Consider the following 24,676-nt stretch of genomic DNA (forward strand, 5'->3'; position numbering starts at 1 on the left):
GGAGAGGCGCTGAATTTGGAAGCCCATGCCTTCATCCGGATAGTTGGGCCTTTGTAATAATTTGGGCCCATTAAGAAGAAGGTCCATGACCCCATTTACTTGAAAAATGGCAAATGAAATCTCCGTGTATTATTCATCACCTTCGCGAATGATATTTTTGTTTCGGCTAAATTACAGAAGAAAAAATTTTAAAAAAAAAACAACAAAAATACTATCCTCTACCTTTTATAAACGTTTTTAAATATACTCTTTCAACGAATATTTGTTAATATTTTAAACGGAATGTTGATATGATATAATATAAAACAACGTGATAATTAACAATTTAAAATGATTGTTTTTCAATCGACAATAAAAGTTCATATTTCAAATTTTATCCTAAAAAGTCTATTTCTTTAATTGTGAATCTAGTTTGTTTCTCTACGTTATACCCAATTTTGCTTAATCTCCCCTTTCAAAATGATTTATTCTTCAATATTTTACCTCTTTTCATATTTGATTCTGGCAAGCTTTTACACGATTATAGATTATTTCGTGTCAATTTTCGTTCAAAATATTAACGTATGTTTGTTTGAGTGGTATCTCTGAAACATTTTAATTGTAATATTGAAACTTTTGAAAATAAATGAATATTTGGAAAGAAAGAAAGGAAAGGAAAAAAAAAAACCCACAAAATTTGTAATTTTGCCTTTTGTTTCAAGAGATTAGAATATTAGTCATCCAAAGTTTCAACGTTCATATCAAAACTTTAACAAACAATTACTCTTACATTTAATCAGTCAAAATACATATCGATTTTTAAATTTAAATCAAAACTACGAATATGAATAATTGAAATCGAGTCAATAAAAGTAAACATTATTGAAACTTTAATCAGCAAATAAATCTTAAAAATTAAAATAAGAGCCAACAGCGCTTCAAATATATTGTTATGAATTGGGGGTCAAGCATATTCCATCATTTAAAAATAAGGACAAGTTGACTTAGATGTTGTATTAAAAATATTTACAAATATATATTAAATTATCTTTTTTTGTTTTTTTGGTAATTGACCTACTTGAGCACACGACATGTAAAAATCAACTTGTTTGATTAAGACTCAAATTTAATTGAAATATAAAAATTGATGCAACAAATGTACTTAGAATATAAATTAGTTTGTTTGAATTGAAAAAGTAAGACTAATATTGGCTGAACATAACTAACGAAGTATTTAAAGTTGTTATTTCGGCCAGTTTGTCACTAATTTGACTAGCTATAAATAAATTTGAATGATGCAATGTGAACAACTTTTACTATTAATTCCTCGAAAAATACAAACATCATAAAGGAACTGGTAAATTATATATGAGTGCTGGTTCATGATTTAATAAATTTCAAACATTGCAAATTATAAACAATCAATATTTAATTATTTCTAACGTCCTCGTGCATATAAAATATCAATAAATTATTATACAATTTTTTTTCCAGTAGGACACATAGTTGTTTCACTTCTTTTATATATGTCAATATGATTACAATTATCTTAAATTACAAGTTACTCTATTTACCTTTGTATAATACAACTTAAAATTTTAAAAAGTATCTCATAAGTCTTTAAATTTTGTGTTTAATTAATTTACAAACTTTAAAAGATATGTAACAAGTTCTAAATTATTGTGTTTAGTTAATATTTATCATATTCGAAAAAATTTAAAAATCTACAAAAATTCATTTAAAGGCATAGCGGAAAAACAAATGAAAGAGATGGACAATTGTCTATTTAGTAGTTTGTGGTAACTCAAAATTATATTAAAAATACTAGAAGATTTTGTGGTTTTTCTCTCGTGTCTCATTAAATTGAAATATCATATCTATAAAACGTTACGTTGCAAAATTTTGTCATCCCTCTAATAATTTTAGCTTTGTCCCCGACGATTCTTAAAACAAAAAAAAATTAAAGGTTATCATCTTATGAGAATTTTGTCTTAATAGGTTAGTGGGTTTTATAATATAATTAATGAATTTATTGCATACAAAATTAAAATTTGGGGAGTATAATTAAAAATTGGCCATCCTTTTTGTTTTTTTTTTTTTTAAAAAAAAGCCCATCCTTTTTCCCTTGGGAGCATCTCGATTATCGTTTGTCCCAATGGAGCGCGAATCTCGTGTCGTGTGCTCCAGGCTCTAATGTAATGGTCCCCGCTTAAACGGCCAGGATTCGCCAAGGGGACTTCGGACCGGCCAGCCGACGCTTTACACGTGGCGAACGGCCACTGGTTTGCGTCGTCCGGAACACAGATTTGGCGAGTACTTAAAAAATCGGCCGGGGCCCACCGTTGAAGCAATAGACTTTCCAGATTGGGTAATTTGATCGGACTGTTTCCGCGATTTGGAATCGGCTGGACCAAGCTCATCAGCCGAGTCCATTACAGCCAATTAAATTCTGCCAAGTCATTTCCGAGTCAATGTTTTCCCAGACCCACCCCTACCAACGTGCATGTGGGCCACGTGTTGAAAAAGTCTTAACTTTTGCCAGGCTGGGCCCTGGAGCTCAAGACCTCTGCACGCCACGTGGAGAGTCCTAGCCGTCCGATTTATTCAATTGGCTTGACTCTTCAGTGGTCACGGGCCCTAGTCACGGCGTAGGTCTGATCTTGGAGGCATTGGGCCCCCACAGTTTGTGGGCCGGTCTAATTTGTTTTACTTCTCTGACCGGATCAACTTGGAAACTCATTCCGTTGTCTTATGTTGCCTGACTATTTTATACGAAAGAGATTTAATTATTTAAATAGTTACAATTGGGTTATTATTTTAATTTTGGTCAGTTTCAAACAAAACCTACAAACCTTTATCATTTTTTTTTTATATTTTCTTTACAATTTTTTAAAATCAAAATATAGCTTAACGCTCCTGCATGCATGTCTTTTTTTAACCCTTAATATTAATATTGACTTTTGTCATTTATTTGATTGCAATTTTTTAGGAGTATAAGTAAGATATTAGTATTAGATTATTAGAGACTTGTTAAAAAATGATGGTATTGTTGCCCAAAATAAACTATCTCATATCATGTTTTGTGTCGTGGATAATACTGTGGCCCCAAATGTATAGATCTATATGGCGGTTCATCTTGGATGTACGAAGCGATGAGCATCAAAAGTTGATAAAATTAACTTGAGGATGATGTCGGGTGTAATATATCACATCATCAATGAATCTCAAATGTTGGCGTATGCACATATTTACATAATTATGCAATCTATATAAATTAACTATATTGTCTGAGATAAACATGACATACTTTGGAAACATGAATATTTTGTCTATGTAAATATGGTAAATAGTTGTTAGAGAATGTAAGCAACGCAACGAATCCATTCAAGTTTAGTCGGGTAGTCATAGTATACCGTTGCACAATCATCTCGAGTTAAAACTCTTACGTTTGGTTTGGAATTTGAGTGATTTCAAATCTTGATGAATTTCAAATGAATTATGTTGCTTATTATCATAAAAAATAGAATAATTTGAAATCTTTGTTTTTGCATAAAGAAAAAAAAATAATTGACTCCATAGAATTACAAAGTAACTTACTTCTTTAATCTTGTCATAATTTAATTTCTAATTAATAAATTTAGATAAAAATCCTAATTCATACAATTTCTTATTCTCTTCATTTTCAACGAACACTCAAACAAATAAATTTAGTTATATTCGTTTCAATATTTCAAAGAAGATAAATAATTTAAATTTGTTTTTCGAATTTTAAATCACATAATTTAAAATCATTTTCTTGAACTTTCTTGAAGCCAAAAATAAATGCTAAAACACTTGTTTATAGATATATTTTAAACCCTCAAAAAACGAAACGAGGAAAGTTAGTTCGTAGAAGTTACCATCATTTTCAGTAACATGGATCTAAAGCTAATTAAAACCATTGTTTCTAAAACAAAAAGGAAAAGAAAAACAAAAAAAAGAGAATAATTTTAAATACATGGCAAAAATTTAAAATGTATTTTAAAAATGTTATAACTTTCCATTTTTTCAATTATACCATAAATTTCATTTTTTCTATGTATTTTATATTATATTTGAATTTTTAGGTTAATCTCGATTATGCTAATTTTACCAAATTTACATATTTATTTCGTGTTATTTATGTAATTATCTTTAAAAAGAAATATTTATTTACATGGTAACAAATGGTCTTCTAAACACATTTTCAACCTTTTATTTGGTTTTATCTTATATTTTAGCAATAAACGTATAAAGTTTAGTAATTTTAATCAAACGAAAAACATTAAGGTATCTAAAAAATAATATATGATTTACAATCTTTTTTCGATAAATTAATATATGATTTATTTCGTATTAAACGGGCATTAATCAATGAAACTATTTTTGTCATTATTTAATCAATTATACTAATGTCATCACAATTACAATGAAGTTGCTAAAAGTTACAAAAGCTTCCTTCAAATTCTTTAGAGCGTGCCCCTTATTCTTTTTTTAAATCTAAATTTATATGAGGTTATATCCATTTAAACAATCTAATTGAGTATTAAAAAATAAAATATAATTGTTGACTCTAAACAAAATAGGGATAAAATAAGAATAATAAAAAGCAAAATCAAATATAAAATGTATCAATTATGACACTAGCTATTTATAGCATAGATTGTGTCCTACGATCTTACATAGTATAGATTTGGTCTCCACGTGTCTTGAATAAATAAAATAAAATAACACTAAGTATAGTTCAACCATTTTAAATTAGCAACTTTCTTTTGCAGTGGTTATTATATTTATTTAGATAATAAAAATCAAATCAAAACAAAACATTTGTATTAAATGTTTTCTTTTGCGAATTAAAATGTATTTCTAAAGTCACTAAATTGTCAATATTTTGTCCATCCAACTATAAGTTAGCACTCTATTAAATAAATTAAAGAAAAAACTCAATAAACAATATATTTATTACAATTTTGTTCGGTCAGCATCCTTACAATTGTTTTCTTTTAGCACAAAAATTATTTAACCAAACAAAAAAGTGTTCGTATTTTATAGACTAAAAATTAAAATATAAGTCTAAGCCTAGTTCAAGAACATTTTAAAATCGCGATTAATAAGTTTCTAAACTTTCAATTTCGTGGCTATTAAGTTTCTAATCTATATACTATTAAAAAAAATAATAATTAGATACAACTCTAAAAATTCATAGATTAGATTGGTGATCTATTTTTTCTTTTCTCTTCGAACACTTCAATTATATATAAAGAGTATATGATGTATATGTTTTGTTACAGAAAAAATGTTAAAAAATATTTTTAGTCGCTGCACTACATTTTTTTTAGTACAATGTGTTTTGATGGGAGATCGAACTCACCAAGATATATGCCAATTACCATTACAATGTACATTTTATTCTAAGGAGCTAATATTATGTAAACTATAAAAGGAACAAAATCAACCGGTGTCCGAAAGCAGTGGTGGAAAAAAATACAAAAAGTAAAATAAAGTTAACAGTAAAATTTAGAAGTAAAATAAATTACATTCAATTATTGTTGCGTTGCTATCGTTAATTTCTTTGCTTTTCGATACAGATAATGATTAGGTATTAGAGTTAAGCGCACTGCAAAATGGCCCCCACAATTATTTTATTTGCCATCTAGACCAGGCCCAGCCACCCCTCAGCCGAGCCGACTTTTACCAATTCTTCAGCCGCGCCGCCGTAGCCGCCGGACTACCCCAATAATCACGGTCTGACCTCGACGGCTGCCGTGTTGGCTAATTCATCAGCCGCGCCGCCCTGGGCGGGATGGAAGGAATTCGGATTTTAATTGCAAAATCGGAAGTAAAAGAAAAAAAAAATCTTGCGCTCGTTTCCCGCATCTCTTTCTTGAGTCTTCGTCTTTGTTGATGGAAGCTTTTTTCTCTCTCACGGGGGCGATTATGGAGAGATATTTTGAACTCCACGGCGAGAGTCGGCTGGCGAACACGCAAAGATTTTGGAGAATTTGATGCGTTTCTTTCTCTTTTTCTTGTTCCTTTTGTTGCTGTTGGCGGTTATTTTGAGAGATTTTGTTTGGCCGAGAGATTATGGAGGAGGCGAATAATGGCTGCTCCGTTCGGAGTTTGATCGGCTTGGTGAACGATGTAGCTTCAATCTCAGATTACAGATATGCGGTCAGAAGGCAGTATTGTAATTTAGCTAGGCGGCTGAAGCTGTTGATCCCAATGTTCGAGGAGATGAGGGATATGAAGAAGCAGGCGCTGGCGGATGCTACCGTCACAGCTCTTGCTTCGTTGAAGGAAGCTCTGGAGTCGACCAAGGAGTTGCTTAGACTGGGGAGCGAGGGGAGCAAGATTTATCTGGTGCGTTTTCTATCGTTTGTGTGTTATTTGTTCGTAAGCGTGGTATGTTCTGCCCTGCGGTGTTGTTCAGGCGTGGTGAATTGGTGAATTTTCGTTCTGATTTTGTGTTTTCTCTTTTCTTGCTTCGGATGCCTGTTTGGCTAATGGAAAAAGAAAGAAAGCGAATGAAGATTCTCGGTTATTGTGATTTTCAGAGCGTACTTTCGATTCCATTTGTATTTGTAACAGAACATTTTCATCAGGCTGAAAACTGGGTTTTACACTCCTGGAAATAATGTTTCGATGGCCATATTCCACCAAAAGAGAATCCCGGCTCAGCCACACTTGGCTAATGGCTTTAATTTCTATCGATTTGGCGACATTTATGTTGCGGCTGATGCACTTTAGGAACGATAATTTTAGAAAATTGGGCGTTCAATCGTTAGTCTAAATTAGCCAGCCAACTTGTGGATCTCTTGGTTTGCATGATCTTATGCGTATACTGCGTATTAATTTACATATGATGCTGGCGACAGTGTGATTTGCGACTTCTCAAGGTTCTACTCGTATGTAATCTAAATTAGATTTTGGCCTTGTGCAATGATATGATTTTGGTTGCATCTAAAATTGAAATTTATTCTTAATCAAACATCATGGTTTTGCTGAAGTTCGGGAAAACTGATGTGAGACGAATCTCAGCATCTGATCAGATTATTTCTTCTTTAATGCTATGTTCAATACATCTTTTGTTTTTTTTTCCTTCTACCGTCCTTGATCTTATCTGTTTCTTTATTTAAATTGCAGGCCCTGGATAGAGAGCAAACTTTGAATAAGTTTCACGAGGTGACATCAAGACTAGAGCAAGCCCTGAATGAAATTTCATATGATGATCTAGACATATCTGATGAAGTTAAGGAGCAGGTAGAGGATTTGTTACGGCATTTTTTGTTCTTAACATCTTTGAAATGATATCCTAGAAAGGAGACTAAAAATTAACAGCATTTAGTTCCTTACTCATTGATCTCAAAGGGGATTCGTATTGCTCCTTTATCGGTTTCTACCCACTCTTGACCGTTGAAAGATTATAACTTCGAATCTTGACCAATCTAATGGTGTCCCATGGAAGTCTAACCTTACGAAACTTCCGAGGTACCAGTTGATAAATTGAAGCATCGGGTATAACCTTGGAGTTTCAATCAACTTGTATTTTACTTCCAAAATTTGTACTGGCAAAATAATCAAGACGCCTAATAATGAAAAGCATCCTAAGGTTTTAATGACCCATAAATGTTGTATAACACTTGTATTGTATGCATATCTAACACTTTCTGAATCCAGGTTGAGCTTGTTCTCTCTCAATTCAAAAGAGCAAAAGGAAGGATAGATACACAAGATGCTGAACTGTATACTAATCTCCACTCTCTCTATAACAACAGCAAAGATTCTGCTACTGATCCTTCTGTCTTGAAGGAATTGGCTGAAAAGTTGCAGCTAATGGATATAGCTGATCTTACTCAAGAGTCTCTTGCTTTACATGAAATGGTTTCGGCTAGTGATGGAGATCCAGGGGGGAGATTTGAGAAAATGTCAACACTGTTGAAGAAAATAAAAGATTTTGTGCTAACTGAAAACCCTGAAATTGGTGCTCCTTCAAAACAACAAAGTCATACTCGCACTGGTGGACAAGCAACTGCTGAGAAGAAAGATATAACGTCCCTTCTCATACCTGAAGACTTTCGGTGCCCCATATCCCTAGAGTTGATGATAGATCCCGTCATTGTCTCCACAGGACAGGTATTTACGTCTTCTGCGCTTAATTCATGATGTTTACAAGCATACTTGCTCCTAATCCTAAAAAAGAGAAAAATAAAGAAAGAAATTCCCTGTTCCCCTGTTATTTGTTTCCAGATTAAGTAGGTTGCTACTACACATCGATGTCCCAATTATGAAGTGTCTACTAAATGCTACTAGAAGAAAATTAGATCATCTTGAAAATAGTGTTTTATTTTATTCAATTATTGGAAGAAAAGCTATTTTCGTAAGGGTCCTCAATTTGGTTTCATAATAAAACAAAGAATTTCCTTTGAGGATTGAGAGTTCAAAATAAAATACAAAGCTGCATCGAGCATCTTAAATATTGATGATACTCAATGTAATTTAGTATTCTGTCCAATTTTTACATCAGTCGCTTTGGATTAAAAAATTAACATGTCAATCTTACTAAGAACAATTCCTAATGCATTCCTCCTTCTCTTTCTGTTTCTTTCTATAGACCTATGAACGTTCTTACATTGAGAAGTGGCTGGAAGCAGGGCAATCAACATGCCCTAAAACTCAACAAGTCCTCACCAGCAAAATTATTACACCAAATTATGTTTTACGTAGTCTCATAGCTCAATGGTGCGAGGCCAATGGGGTTGAACCACCAAAACGAACCAGCAGTTCTCAGCCCAATGAACTCTTGTCTCCTTCCGAACGCTGTAGGTATGAAACTCTACTCCACAAACTCACATCAGGTAACATTGAAGACAAGCGATCGGCTGCTGGTGAGATCCGCCTCCTTGCGAAACGCAATGCAAATAATCGCGTGGCCATTGCTGAAGCTGGTGCAATTCCTCACCTTGTCGGCCTCCTTTCAACAACAGACCCCCTCACTCAAGAACATGTTGTGACAGCATTGCTCAACCTTTCAATTTGTGACAATAATAAGAGAAGTATCATGTCCTGTAGGGCAGTGCCTGGCATAGTCCATGTGCTGAAGTTGGGGAGTATGGAAGCACGTGAAAATGCTGCAGCAACCCTTTTCAGCCTCTCTGTCGTGGACGAATATAAAGTAACGATTGGCGCGTCGGGAGCCATTCCACCACTCATCACACTGCTCAGTGAAGGTACTCAAAGGGGGAAGAAGGACGCCGCAACCGCTCTTTTCAACTTGTGTTTCTTCCAAGGGAACAAGGTAAAGGCAGTAAGAGGTGGTGTGGTTTCCATACTGATGCAGCTGCTGACAGAATCTAGAATAGGCATGGTAGATGAGGCCCTGGCAATTCTAGCCATACTGGCCAGCAATTCCGAAGCGCGGGCTGCCATCGGAGCTGCTGAAGCTGTCCCCGTTTTAATCAATTTCATCGCTGCTGCATCCCCTAGGAACAGAGAGAATGCAGCTGCAGTTCTGGTTCATCTCTGCGCGGCAGACAAGCGACATCTCGTGGAGGCAACCGAGCTTGGAGTGATTAATTTGCTTATAGATTTGGCAGAAAATGGGACAGACAGAGGTAAGCGAAAAGCAACACAATTGCTTGACCAAATAAACAGGTTCATGGAGCGGCAGAAAGAGGCTGAGGCTCAATCTCAGACCCAACTATTGCTGCCTCCGCCTTCTGCAATCGGCAACGTTGAAAGTTGACCAGGTTCTTTTTTTCCTATTGTCTTCACATATTGTTGAATTTCTTTCTTTCGTTCTTTTATCATACACATCGAAGGAGTGAGCTCTGCTTGTTCATGGAGGTGGAAGAATATTAGCAGTCAAATTGATCTGTAAATTACAAATTTCTTGTTTTAATTTGTGTGAGACCAACCTCAACTTGAAAAGACGAATATGAACCTAGTGAACCGATATTCATCCTCAATTTGAATGAAGAGATGGTTGTAATTAAGATGGGAAAGAAAAAATTAGTATTCCCATATTTATTCTCTTTCTTTACACTAATTTTCATTACAAATAACTTTTTTTTTTAGTACAACGTGTTTGGTGAGGGGATTCGAATTCACAACGTCTTGGTTGGAAGTACGTGTCAATTATCATTGAGTTAGACTCGCTTTGGCTCCTTATAAATAACTTTTTAATACTACTCACCTAGTATTCCATAAATGATGGTGTGACAATAAATAGAAGTAGCATAAAGATTAAAAAAACAAATTTGGTCTTTTATATTTTCATTGAAATCACGATTTAGTCTATATTTTTAACAATTTAGTATTTTAACTTTAATATATAACAATTTAGTCTTTGTAATTTAGAATTTGAAACGATTTAATCCCGATCGTAAAAAATGTCGATTTTATCATATAATGATTTAGTTTTTGTAATTTATAAGAATACCTGATCCCTCGTCAATTTATCGATCTACATATATAATAAATATTATTTCAATTTAACAAAATAAGGATTAAATTGCTACCTTTAACTCATTGAACTATTAAGTTATTGAAAGTATAAAGAATAAATTATTATCCATCAAACTGTATGGATTAAATCTTTATTTTAATGAAAGACCAAAAGTATTTTCTTTTTTAACCTAGTATCTACTTGTTGGAAATTCCAGTGTATCTGGCATGCAGCAGAGCCGACATGTCGTTTTAGAATTGGGTTGAAGATGAGTGATGCGAACTGAGGCTAAGAAACGTATGATTCCAGCAAGGTGAGTGGACAAGTCAATGTACGACGCATCGCACGGTTGACTTGATAACCTGAATTCTTACTTTCCCCTCCTTTTTGTTGGGCCAATGTTTTTTCTTCTTTGTTCCTTTGCAATTATCATTTATTACTAATAATTAAATAGTAATTGGGTAATAATTTAAACACAACAAATTCAATTTCGTCGGCAAATAAATTTATTTATTTATTTTTATAAAAAGAAAGAAAGAAATAAATTTAAGTAAGCCTTACAATTAAAGAAATCGAGATATTGGATATCTTTTGCTGATTGCTAGTTTTCGTTCAATGGATTTATTTATAATAATATCTTCTCGTTAAACGTAGGAAGATCGACCATAATTTAAATTATTAAGTAATCAATTCTGAAACGTGGTTTACTTCAGATAATAGTAATTAGTTTAATTTTAAAAAAGGAGAAATTTTTGGCTTTTAGTTTTAGTATCATCTTTGCCTTTTCTTTTCTTTCAAATGGTTTCATCTCATCTTTTACCTTTCTTTCAAATATGTATTCACTTTTCATTTCTTTTTAAAAATATAGTATAAATGTGACTTTTCTCGATGGGTTTTATGTTGAAGGTAAATTGGAGATTGATTTGGGAACTTAAACCTGACTTTAACTCTAGTTAAGACATATATTCTCACCCCGCATCTTGAATTAAAATTACGTTATTTTTATAAAATTTCAAACTTTATGTTATATTTGAAAATATAAAACTTAATTTATGCTTTTTAATGTCAAATGCATCTAAAAGATAAAGTTATTTCTCGACCATTTAAAATATTTCGACTTCAAGGAGAAGAGAACATATACTCTTCACTTAGAAGACATGCAACATATATTACTTTAAAAAAAAATTCATCTATAAAGGATTAACCTACCCTAATTTATTAACTTAAGCGCACTTTTGGGTTCATTAGTGATTTAACATGTTTTAAAGTCGACATATTCTCTCTTCTTCTTTTTTTTTTTTTAAAGCAACAATCTTGGATGGAAAATGCAATATAATTTATTTAACAACTATCATGGGTGGTTCATTGGTGCAAAGGGGTTAGGGTTAATTAAGACGTAATAAGTTTAAATCCCATAATGACCACCTACCTTAGGAATTAATAATTCTTATGTGTTTCCCGGCACCAAATATTATAAAATCAGGCGGTTGCTCCGTGAGATTAGTCAAGATGCGCGTAGGCTGACTTGGATACTCACGGATATCAAATATATGTATAATTTATTTAACACAATCTATAAAAGTCTTTGGATAACATGATGAGAAGCCAATAAGTTTCAGCACGAAACTCATAGTAAACCAACCTAACTGAATCGAATCAAACCATTTGAAAGCGTTAGTAAGGGAATACATATGAAAAGGGAAGTTGGAGTTGGTGCTAGAGAAGCAGGTGCATGAAGAGGAGAGAGAGAGAGAGAGAGAGAGAGAGAAAGAGAGGGAAATTTGAATGTAACCCTAAAGAAAGAAAGTAAAAGGGATAGGTATAAAAGAGAAGAGAGAAGAGAAGAGCGTAAGCGTGTGGGTCAGTGTAGGGCAGAAAGAAAGTGGTATAGGGCATGGCCATGGATTTCTGTGCCCTTTTCCTTTCCTTTGATTGCTCTAATTCTCTCTCACTGCCACTCTCTTCTTTCTTTTGCCTGTCACCCATTTCCATGGACATCTTTCCAATCACACTAACAACTTGAGAGAGAGAGAGAGATTCCCGACCCGACCCAGTGAAGACCAAACTGACCAATGAAGACCTATTTCCCAATCGATAAAGACACTTATATTTGGTTCAATTTTTGTCACATCCATCACATTAATTTCACGTGAGCACTTAAATGTTTGACAATTAAAAGAGATCAAAGAAATAAAAAACAGACGATTCTTTTAAAAAAATATAATGATCGAACTGTCAATTATTTTTAATAGTGATCAACTTAGAGATAACTCACCCCTCCTCATACCCAAATATTCTCATTTTTATTTAGTCTCACTTTATAGTTTATTCTACCTTCTTCCATTCTCTTGTGTTGCCAGCTTTTCTTTCTTTTTTCTGAAAAACAAAAAAGAACCCAAATTATCAATATTATTATTATATCTGAAAGAACCCAACTTGGCAGAATAATACCCATCCCTCTCCCCCTCTCTATATATGTCTTCTAATTTGCAGGAAAAAAAAAGAGAAATTATATATATTTTTGGGTGTTTTTGTATATAGAACCCAACAGAAAATTAAAGTAGAACAGTATGTTGATGCATGTTTGCAAAAAAGCACACACATATGACATCCTACTATACTACAATTTTTTTTGTGTGGTAATTTGTTTTTAATTGCTACCAAAATAGCATGCATGATTTTCCAACTAGTATCTTCTTACCTAAAATTAGGTCGTAGGTCTTCAGGATGAATGAACCACCACTCAATCCAAAAGCTTAAACTTATGAGTTGGGTAAATTTAATTCATTTATAAGTATCTCAACAGTACATAATAATATCAAAGGATGAATGTGGCAACCCTAATGACCATTACATGATAGTTCGACATTTGTATGACGGGTTTGAAATACTTGCGATTAGGCGAACAACGACCGCATTGAATAATTTTTCAGGGAAATGTGAAAATTAAAAGTATATGATTGAGTTAGGATTGTAAAATGATGGAAGGAGGGCCGCTAAAAGAACAGTTTTTTTTTTTTTTTTTTTTTGCTTTTTCTTTACCGAGGAATTTGAAATGGGGAGCCACCATTAAAGAAGAGGGGAGTGGGCGCTGTTAAAGGCTTATATAGACGACAAACTTTTTCAGAGTAGAGAATCAACCGGGGGAGAGGGGCGACCACCTTTTTCAGACACAATAATATTACCAAAAAAAAAAAAATGGAAACAATTAAGCAGAGAGACAGTAAAAACAAATAATAATAATAATGATAATAGTAATAACTTTCTAAATTCACTTTCTAGGTTGAATGATTAAATTAGGCAATCCATCTATTTTTTCATATGTTTTTTACATCTGAATTTGGCTTAGATCTTGAAAATATTTCTCAGATTAAAAGCAGCATGCTTAAGTTAATTTTATGAGTACAAAGCCAAAAAACTAAGAAAAATACTTTTTTTTTTTAAGAAGAACTAATTCCATTTCATTGATGCATGTGAGGAACATACACACAAAAAATGAGGCATTTGATAAAAGTGCTCTAATTCAAAGATATAGTGTTTCCATCGTAATTACAAAAGAGAGAGGATTTTGTAGACCAATGAGATGTAGATATTTTAATATCGTCCCATAAGTTGGATATAGATTTTCTCCTATCTGAAAAGATCATGTTGCTTCGCTCCAACCAAATATGCCAAAGAATTGCTCCTAAAGCATTGCTCCAAAGGATATTCCTCCCATTTTTAAGAGAGAGGGGGAGAAAATCTACTATTAAAAGAAAAATACTTTTGACTTTTTTAAGGTAAGAAGCAATCTTGTCCTAACTACTGTTAAATATTTGACGACTAAGAGGGAGAAATGTAAAGGTAAAGACTTTTTTTTTTTATAATTAGTTATTGGTGAGGACAAGATATAGTTCTCGGAGCCAAGTATTTTCCAAAAACTAAATGGTTGGTAACGAGACCAATAATTTTTTAATGTTATCAGATTAGATGACCTCTTGTACGAGTACACTCTCCCATTGATATATTCACTCATCTCTAGATTTATAGTATTAATTGTCAAGCTCATTAGTACAAAATAAAGTAATGTTGATAGGTATGAATAAAAGATCAAATTTACCTAACATTTGAAAAAAAAACGACGACGCACTATATATTATATTAAAAAGTATATGAGAATGCTACAAGAGGAAGAAGCTAAATAAAAACACTCCAATTAAGAGATGGTAGAAATATCGTAACTACAAAAGAGAAAAGATTTTGTGGACATAACTACAAATTTACCCAACCTAATATTGATTGCTTGATTTGATTAATCAAAAAAAAAATAAATCCAGATGTTATGCATGATACCTGCTAATTTCCTTGATTGTATACTTTTACAAAAGTGATTGGGATTACAATATAAAAATGAGGTATATTGATCAAATTAATTAAAGGGGAAACATTACAACACATTAATATTTTATATGCATAAGAGATTAATGTTCAAACCCACTGAAACATAATTCCATGGCTAGGGCAGGCCAGATCATATATAGAACAACCCCATGAAGATTTTCTTTTTTCCTTTTTGGCAAACAACCCATGTAATTAATTAACATGTAGTAAAGTTACATATTATATAAAAATATGTGACAGCTGAAACAAATAATAATTCGAGATGAGTAAAAAAAGGAAAAAATAAAAATAAGGTTTTTTTCCCCTTAAAAAAGGGAAAAACATGACAAGAAAGCCAATATATACAACACATGACATGATATAATATTGACTCTCTCCCACCATATTTCTTTTTCTTTCTTTTTTTTTTTTGAATGTTACGTTGGGAATTAATTAATCTTACAAGAGATGGGTGCTGGAAGAAGAGCTGAGAGCCGACAAATGATGATCTGTCCAGGAATTTTGATGATCACACGGCCACATCAATTGGTGGTTGTTCTGGTGATCATGATCTGGTCGTAAGAAATTAGACATTATTATTCCTTGTTCTTGGTTTTGGCTTTGGCTTTGGATTTGTTCCTCGTTTTTCATGGGAATCCTCGGAAAGGGTGTCAGATTCTGAAGTTGTTGGTGACAGTATTGTAGAGCTGCTGCTGATGCTGATGATGGTGATGAGTTAGGGCCGGCGCCAAAGTTGTTAACTTGGGTTTGAATAATGTTTAATGGGTATCCGGGTGGCGGCGGAGGTTCGAGTCCGGCGACGATGAACGGCGGATGTTGCTGTGGACGCCATTGATGATGATCCAATTGATGATGATCTTGGCGGCCGGAATTGAGATGAATTCCGGTGAAGTTGAGGCCTGAGTTTCCCCCTCCGAATCGAGGGAAATGGCCCATTGTGGGGTTCTCTATGTTTGAGATTATTGCGCCACCACTTCCTCTCGAATTACCTTCAAAAATAGATTATTAAAAAACATCATTTATAACCCTTCAACAATATAAATAAAAGATTAAACATTTTGTTTGGAAATGCAAATAATATTTGGAAGTTTTTTTTTCATCCCTGAGTGTCTAGACCAATTTATGTGCATTTCAACTAATCTTAAGCGATATTGATTTTTAAGCTAGGTTGTTATTATGGAGTTTGAACTCATTTCTTCTCATTTATCCTGACTCTTTTAGACTAATGATCCATCTATAATGGTTAATATTTCAATAATAGAAGTGAAGGACAACATTTCTGGTAGTATCCTACTTTTTTTGGTATGAAATAAAGAATAATGAAGTGGAAATGTAGAGAAGTGATTTGTTGTAATAAATTTCTTGAAAATTCATATTTCAAAGTGACAATTGCAAAAACTAAGGATAATTTTGAACAATTCAAAATGAAAGTAAACCTTAAACTTTTGAGAAAAAAATTTTAGGGGGTGGATTGGCATTTTTTTTAACCACGTTGGTGGTGTAGTAGGTTTGTGGTTAAATGAGGATATTCCCTCCTTAAAAGGTCCAATTTGAAGACGAGTCCCACAATATCGATTGTAGTTTGTAAAACCAGACAGTACCGATACCGGATTATAGAAAGAAAAAAAAATCGGCATTTTTGGAATCAGTAAAAAAATTGATCCAAATATATATTTAAAGGGTTACCCATTTGAGCTTGAGTGGCAGTGGGGGACTTGGATCGGTTACTACTTTTCTTCTTCTTCTTGTTCTTCCGGAAGCCTCCTCCGACGGGGACGTTTCTCAGAGCGCCGCCGCGGGTCCAGTACCGGCGGCAGGTTTTACAGAAGTGCCGCGGCTGAGAAAGGCTGTAGTTATTGAAGTAGCAAAATTTGGTGTTTGTGGAATCACAGCGCGGGCATTTCAGCGCCGCCTCCGGCTGCGGAATCATCGCCAGCCGCGCTCTGTACGCCATAGAACCCGGCCGGATAGACCCCGCGCCGGCGCCATGAACCGCCGGCGCTGGCAGAAACGCCGGAATCTGACGTGGGTCTTCATGATCATTTGCTTCCGGTGCCTGATTCGATTGCTTCACCCAAAAAGAAAAAAACAACCCATTAATTGAATTACACAGAAAATTAAAGGGTATATTCAAGAAGAGAATTAGGAGAAGAAAATGCTAACATCTTTTTCTTTTTTGCAAATGAAATCGAATTGAGAGAACATAAAAATCTTACCTGCTGCCAATTTGGGGGATCTAAAAAGATTGGAAGAGAAGAGTGAGCCATGGGATTCAATTAAATTTCTGATCTTTTTCTGTTTTTGTTCTTCTTCTTTACATAAAGGTTTGAAGGATGGATCTTTAGGAAATGGAGTGGAGGAGAATCGTGAGATTTGAAGAGAGGAAAGAAAGAGAGATATAAGCAGAGAAAAAAAAAAGAGAAAAAGGAAAAGAGAGCTGTAATCTCTCACCATATTCTCTCTTGATATATCTTTTTGTTTTTATTGTGAAAATTTAGGGTTTTTAAGTGGAGGAAGTTTCTTGGGTGTTGCCTCTCTTCAACTTTTTTTTTTTCTCTTTTTTCTTTTGGGGTGTGTGTGATTAAGTGCTCGAAAAAGAGAAGTGGCTGTCCTCATGCAAAGGAAGAGAGAGAGAGAGATTAATTTTTGACATGATAATTAGTTTCTCTATTATGGTTTTCATGGTGGGATCACTTCAAATCATGATGAAAGATTATTATTCACAATTTGGAGGTTGGTTTTGATGTTAAACCAAAAGATACCAATTTGGGTATAATAGAGTCTCTAATAATTAACTGAGTTGGTCATCGTGGTGTAATTAATGTTAAGAGTTAAATGTGTTATCGAGTAGGAAGAATGATGTGTCACGTCGTATTTTCATTAGCTCTAGGTCAAAGACACGAAGGGTTAGGCAAACTCTCCCTATCTGATTGACCTAGCGAAAGCCCAATTCTGCACCAAAGTTAGAAGTGTGGATGCAACCAACATAAAATTCACTCACTGTCAAAAGTACAAAGCGATGAAAATGGTGGTGTGATTCTTCCTAGCTAATTCTCCCTTATAAAATTAATGTCGATCCAATATACCTTACAATGGTATGCAATTCTATGTAGTTTTTACTACGCTTGGCTTAACACCAGCTTAGACTAAAGTATTAATTAACTTAAATTTTGGAGTGTACGTTGGCACTGCATTGGTGCAAAGTTATATTGGATCATCAACTCAACAGATTAGATGTCCACATCGAATTACGAGATAACTTACGCATCAATGATATGAATATACTATTGTTACATTCAAAATGAGGGGAAAAAAGTATATAAATAGGAAGAATTATGGCAATCAAATTAGTGGGGTGTTTGATAGATATGTCAATGGTAAGAGAAGTTTTGCCCTTTTGAGTAGGAACTTAATAATTTACAGGGATGAGATCACAAACCATTATTTGTCAAGGATTGCTTGAAACAGCTTCCTTATTTCAAATTACCATGTTTATTCCATATTCTCGGTTTTTTTTTCTTTTTTTAAGATATCGGGACCATTTCATTAGATGGATAGATGAGAAACATACAAAAGAGAGGCTAAATGAAAACACTCCAATTAAGCGAAATGAAAAAGATATATTGTAATTATAAAAAAAAATTGAGGATTTAGATGTGTTTGGGATTTTGGAATGAAAATAAATGATAGAGTGCAAGTGTACACCCGTCACAAGTAGTAAAACGGAACGAGTATCTGAGTATCGATCACCAAGGACAAATGAAGTCTTGTTATAAGAAATGTTAATGATCAGTGACTTTGTAATTGATTTTGGGTACGTAACAAATAATAAGGATAATGTTGGTTTTGATATTTAAAGACTCAATGCAATAAACTCCTTCGGTTTTACTTCGTCATCTTCTTATTATATCTAAGTGATTTTGAAGGTATAAGTCCATTTCTAATATGTCTATTAGAAAATTGAACTTAATTTAATAAAAATCAACCGTAACTTTAAGTCGAGGTCCTATGTCTAGGCTACCCGAGCGAAATCTTTATATCTAAAGTATTTCTCTCCAAAATTAAATCATTAAAGTTGTGAGAATGTATAGGAGAAAAACGTCTTTTACCTTGTTGGATTCTAATAAACTTTAGCTAACTATCCATAACCGGGCTTGGGAAAAATAAATTTAGCTCATGACAATAAAGGAAAAACAGAATTTAATATTGATGGAAGTAGACGACATGATTAAAAGATTAACAAGCTGGAAATGGTGGAGTTATAACCCGAATGACTCTAACCCATTCTCTTTCAAGATTGGGGAGCAATACTCGGTTGATTCCTCGAAGTTGAGTGATTACAACTTCGTAATAAGAGATAGAGAAATAAATGAATATCAAGAACTTGCTGGAATTTAAATTAAATAAAATCAAACTTACAATTTAAGAATAGCAAGCTGGAAATAAAGGGTGAACTTGAAATAAGCAAGGTTTAAAACAATAACAATTCAAAACTTAAAAGGAAAACGTAAGTAAGCTGAGAGTAAAGTGTCTAAAGCTGAAAATGATCACTTTGGATGATGATTGAGGTGAATGAGCTGCTAAATTTACAGGGACTTCAAGGTGGTTAGGAGGTTGAGAGTTTTGTGGATAGCCATCCATTTCAAATACCTTTTAGTTGGTTTGTTGTTGAATTGGCAATGCATGGAAGACACGTGGAAGAGCTTGGAGAAGCTTCAAATCACACCAAAAAGTGAGTTTAACATTAAGGGCATTCTCGGGATTGGGGAAGGCGCTAGGCACCTAGCTCAATATTTTTCTGCACAAAATTGTAACTTTCGTTAGAAATCAACTCTAAATGATGTAAAAACGTCATATACGCATGTATAACTTAAGATAACTTCAAATAAAATGTTTTGGACACTAAACCAAGCTTAAAACACGGTTTATGAGTTTAAACGTTAGAAATAGCACCAATTTAGCCTCTTTTTACCCTTATAAACAAAGGAAAAATCAAGATGTCTGACCAAGATGAAGCTAAGATTGTTATATAATGTGGGAATAGAATTAAGATATATTTTATTTCTAAGTAATGGATAAGATCATTAGAAAAAGTTCCTCTTCACTTTTTAAACAATAAATTATTTAGTCTAACAAAGGATATGAAAGCTTAATTCCTTTAAAAATAACAAAAAACAACTTTTATAACCAAACAAAATTATATTCCTTTGATAGATTATTATAAAAATTTAATTAGAAAAATTCCCAAGTGTCCACCAATAAATTACACAAATTCAATTAACTGAAACACTCAAAATCAAATTAAAACGTTTTCAAACTTAACTTATAAACACATGGAATCTACAATCATTAACAAAGAACAAATACCCACAGACCATAAAAAGGTTAAAACTTGATTAATTAATCGCTATTCATTCAAATTAAAAAGAGAAAATCATAGATCACGTGGTCTTAACAAGTATAATGATTGAATTACTTGAACGGCTGATACAAGTAAAAGGGAAGCTGGGAAGGGATACATTATTATTATAAAGTTCTTGAAGAAATTAAAACTTATTGAATTTCTTTTATTGTTCTTGAGGGGAATTGGAAAATGAAAAAGGTTGTTCTTTTATCAACTTTAAGAATTGAGAAATATAAATTATTATAAATAAAATGTGGGGTTGATTTGTCGTGTAGCTGTCTTTTAGACCCATTACAAAATGGAACTTTAAAATTGTGGTAGGCAGATGCCTTGGTTCCTACCCCTCTATTAATTTCACATACACACACAAAAAGTAAAGAATAATTGAACCAAAGAACAAGATTTATCCATCTTTTTTCAACTTCTTTTTAATAAAAAAATTTAAAATTTGAAATTCCAGTTGCCTCTACTTCTTTTAATATTTTTAAAAAATAAATTTCAGCTTTTAATTTGTCATGCATAGTTGTTGTTTTTATTTTATTTATTTATTTATTTATTTATTTATTTATAGACCACCCAATTTGGGAAGGTGGAGAGCTGAGAAGAAAATTGCTTTTTAGGGTTTTCCCTTCAAACTGCCCAAACATTTTGAAAATGGAGGAAACATTTTCTTTAATTGTCTGTTTCTTAATAAAGAAGAAAAAGGAAAAGAAAGAAGGAAAGAAAAAAAAACCCTAGCGGAGGGGAAGCATGTAGCTGCCTCTACATAAGCCTCGAATGGCCCGGTTCATAGGATCGAAGAGAGAGAAGGAGACAAAGGAGACCCTTATCGTCAATCATCATTTATGTATAATAATTTCAATCTATCATACACTTTGGTCTATATACCATATATTTATCTTAATTATGTTAAGAATTAGAAACTTCATCAATTTCTACCCAAGGCTAAATAGAAAATAACTAAGTTAAAAAGAATTTAACAAAGATACACAAAAGTTTACATTGAAAATTCCCAAGTTGAAGAAAAATCATCTCCTAACAAAGAGAAATAAATTTAACCAGGTGAAAAATATTACAATTACGTAAAATTCTCTCCCCAAATCCCAAATACATGAAAGCATTATGTTAAAAGTCCAAAGTTATTAGCCCATTTATATAAAATATTTTTAGTACTTAATTGCAATGTTATATAAAGTACAAAGTTATAAGCCTTGTTTAATTTATAGTACTTAATTAGATGCATTTCAACTCAAGTTCGGCATCCTTACCCCTACAATTATTTTCACGCTTTGTATTATTCTAACTTGACCATCATACCTCCTAATTCTTTAATCTATTTTCTTTCCAAAAAGTCGTTCTTAATTCTTTATCGTATATTTTTAACTAGCATCCACATAAATCAAGTGTGTATAATAATCATTTTCATGCTATACATCAAATTTCATATCCATATTCACACACGACTCTATTGTGTGCACGGCGGTAGAAAAAGGCAATTTCTCTTTGTCCCCGTCCTCGTCCTCCTCCACCGCCACCATATAATTCCACAGCGGCCCCTATGGCTTTCACTTGCTTCTTCCTTGGGTAAAGGTGCTTTAGAAAGAAATTTAAAAAAAAAATCTCTATAATATATTATGTAATATATATATATATATATATATATATATATTTATCAACCAAAGTAAGAGAGAGAGAGATTGGATGTCAACATCTGTCTATGTTAGTTTGATTCATCACGTAATGCATGGGGATGCATGGGATGGGATGTGAAGCATCTGCACCAAATCATCACACCACCTAAATTATAAATTTGGACATCGTATTTAATAGATTATCGAACTTTAAAAAAATTGTCTGATATGTCTTTTATATATAATTGTCGTGTCTAATAAATCATTGAATTCTTAATTTTCTGTCTAATAAGTCTTTCAACTTTAAAAAATTTCTTATAAACGGGAGATTTTATAGATAGAAATTTGAAAATTCGTGAACTTATTAGAAACTTTCATAGTTGAGAGATTTGTTGCATGAAAAGTTTAAGGGACTTATTAGACACTTTTAAATAATTTAAAGACCAAGTTTATAAACTAACCAATATATATTAATATAATAACATATATGAGTTTTATAGAATTGTTTTATGTAATTAATTGTTTATTTAGATGCTTCATTGAAATAAAACATGATAACTCTTGTTTTATTTTTCATTATATTCACTCTCATTTGTGTGATATTGAAATTTTATTGCCCCAATCTTAAGACTTCACTTTTTCACATATGGCAGAATTGCTAACTATGGGGTTGGGTTTCCCTTCAGGCCCATGTAGTTCGGCGGGCCCAATTACGGAGCCTGGTCCCGTTTTCTACTGGGCTCTGGCGGCCCAATTTCTGAATCTCCATAGATTTGGGCCGTATCTCAAAGCCCATAACATGTTCGTGGATCCACAAGCCCAGCCCAATACTGTACAAAAAAAACTCTCTAATTCATCGTACGAACATGGCTGCTTTACTAATTCCAAATCAAAATCATGGCTGTTTTCACTGTGAACATTATTAGATGCAACTATTGCCCACATTCTTTCTTTCTTTTTCCTTTTTTCTTTAGTTTAACAACATAGTGTTCCGAGGCAGGAATTTGGTTCCAATATAATCTACAACGTCAATAACTTCAACAAACACCTATACACATAATAAATTCGCACACTAATATGGTGTTAAGCCATCAACAAAGAGTTTCGTTAAGAGTAGAAAAAATTAGAATTTTCAAAGCGTATTTTGTGTCTGAGGGTCTCTCCTTCTATTTATAGAATGTCTCATTAGGTCAGTTCAGGTGGACCAACTCGAGCGGGTTCATCGGCTCAAGTCTGGTATGGCTGGATGGTCCCGTCCAAGTGGTTAAACCCATGTTGCTGGCCTAACTTCAATTTCATGTGAGTTTCGTAAGATAATTTAATCCATTACAATATGGGGTAGAGGTTCGAAGTGCCAACTTTTTAGTAGATGATAATACGTTTTAATCAATTGAGCTATAATGATATATATCCACACATTTTTCTTGGCATTACAAATTTAGAAAATATGGTATTTTTCCTAACGTCGTCTTTTTTGTAACTTTAGCCAAATAATTAGATTATGAAGTGATTTCTATTACCTCATTTTATCTTTTTTTAAAAAATGATAAAGAATTTTGGGAAAAGAAATGAATGGCATAATAACAAGAGTGTACTGTGTTAATCTCTTGTCTCTCTCCCATGTTTCTTTGTCCAAATCTATTGTGAATTGTGAAAAGCCTTGGCCCAAAAAAGTACATGTTTTCTCCTTCCCTTCTCAATTATTTATCTCTGTTCTAACTGTTTATTATTCTTTCTTTTCCTCCATCAATCCCTACAATCACGTTGCTATGAAACAATAATTATGAGCCACCCTTTTTTTATTTGTTTATATTGCCAATGCTAACTCATCCATCTATGTTTCTAAACAATAATTCCCAAAACATATATCCATGATATTTTATGCGAAAATTTTTCGGGGTTTGATTTGTTTCACTTGTACCCACAGTCGAGTGATACTTAACATGTGGATATAGCTTTGTAACGTTACTTAAATTCATTTGTTGGCATCATCTCGACGTTTGAGCCAACATATGGAATATGAATATTTTAAAAGCTATATTTAAAAAATGTTACATATATGTTCTAGCTAGTCTCTTATGTTTTAACATTTTCAATTGCATCATTGTTCACCGTTGCTAATTTGTCGATGATAAACTTATTTGACATGATAGCTTAAAAAAGGAATTAGACAATTAAAAGAAAGAGGTTTCTGATCATTTCCTCTTCCAAATTTTTAAATTTAAAAACTTTTAAAAATTAAAGATGGGGGATTCCAAATTGATAAGGGGGAAGGGGATGCAATAATGGAATAAATGGGCCCAAAATAATTAATTGACCTTCACCTCTTTTTCTCAAAAATAAAAAATTAATAATAAAAATAAAAATAAAAAAAATTGACCTTCACCCTTGGACCACCTTGCTCGGGTCCACCCCTCTTCCAACATGTAACCCATGTTCACTACCAATTTTTCGGTTCTGGTGGATTCAAACCTTGAAACCTTACTTAACGATATATATACAAATAGACCTCATCTTTTAGAGCATTTCATTTCCATTCATGCTGAAATTGATTCGGTATGCAACATGTCCGATGCACGGAGAATTGTCTTCGATCTCCCAAACGGATTTACTCGTGGCAACCTTCTGGCCGCCAACGACCTATAACGCTAGTCACCACCTTATTTAAGTTGCCCTCTTCTTTATTATTGTCCTTTCAATCAAATGAGACTACAAACCCACCCAAATAACGTATTTCACTTCAATCCATCTCGAACATGTTTAGAAATATATATGTCTTAACAAGTTGAGTTATATTCAAGTATTAGTCCTCACTTCCCT

The 24,676-nt window shown here is 33.1% G+C and overlaps 2 protein-coding genes across 2 annotated transcripts; one reads left to right on the plus strand and one right to left on the minus strand.

Annotated features, from left to right (window-relative positions):
* The first annotated feature begins 5,847 nt into the window (after positions 1-5,847).
* LOC111017076 (U-box domain-containing protein 13) lies at positions 5,848-10,036 on the plus strand. The gene is made up of 4 exons (XM_088121121.1): positions 5,848-6,357; positions 7,141-7,257; positions 7,675-8,130; positions 8,609-10,036. The coding sequence occupies exons 1-4, from the start codon at positions 6,082-6,084 to the stop codon at positions 9,737-9,739; spliced, it is 1,980 nt and encodes a 659-aa protein (XP_087977247.1). The 5' UTR covers positions 5,848-6,081; the 3' UTR covers positions 9,740-10,036.
* A 4,987-nt stretch (positions 10,037-15,023) lies between these two features.
* Positions 15,024-17,284, minus strand: LOC111016999 (uncharacterized). Its single transcript, XM_022292625.2, has 3 exons — positions 17,038-17,284; positions 16,508-16,889; positions 15,024-15,810 (listed from the first exon to the last, which is right to left on the minus strand). Exons 1-3 carry the CDS (start codon positions 17,086-17,088, stop codon positions 15,260-15,262), a joined length of 984 nt encoding a protein of 327 aa, XP_022148317.1. The 5' UTR covers positions 17,089-17,284; the 3' UTR covers positions 15,024-15,259.
* Between the last annotated feature and the right edge of the window lie 7,392 nt (positions 17,285-24,676).

Source organism: Momordica charantia (genome assembly GCF_013281855.1).
Source record: "Momordica charantia cultivar OHB3-1 chromosome 2 unlocalized genomic scaffold, Mcharantia_2.0 BLBB01000002.1, whole genome shotgun sequence".
Lineage (NCBI taxonomy): Eukaryota > Viridiplantae > Streptophyta > Magnoliopsida > Cucurbitales > Cucurbitaceae > Momordica > Momordica charantia.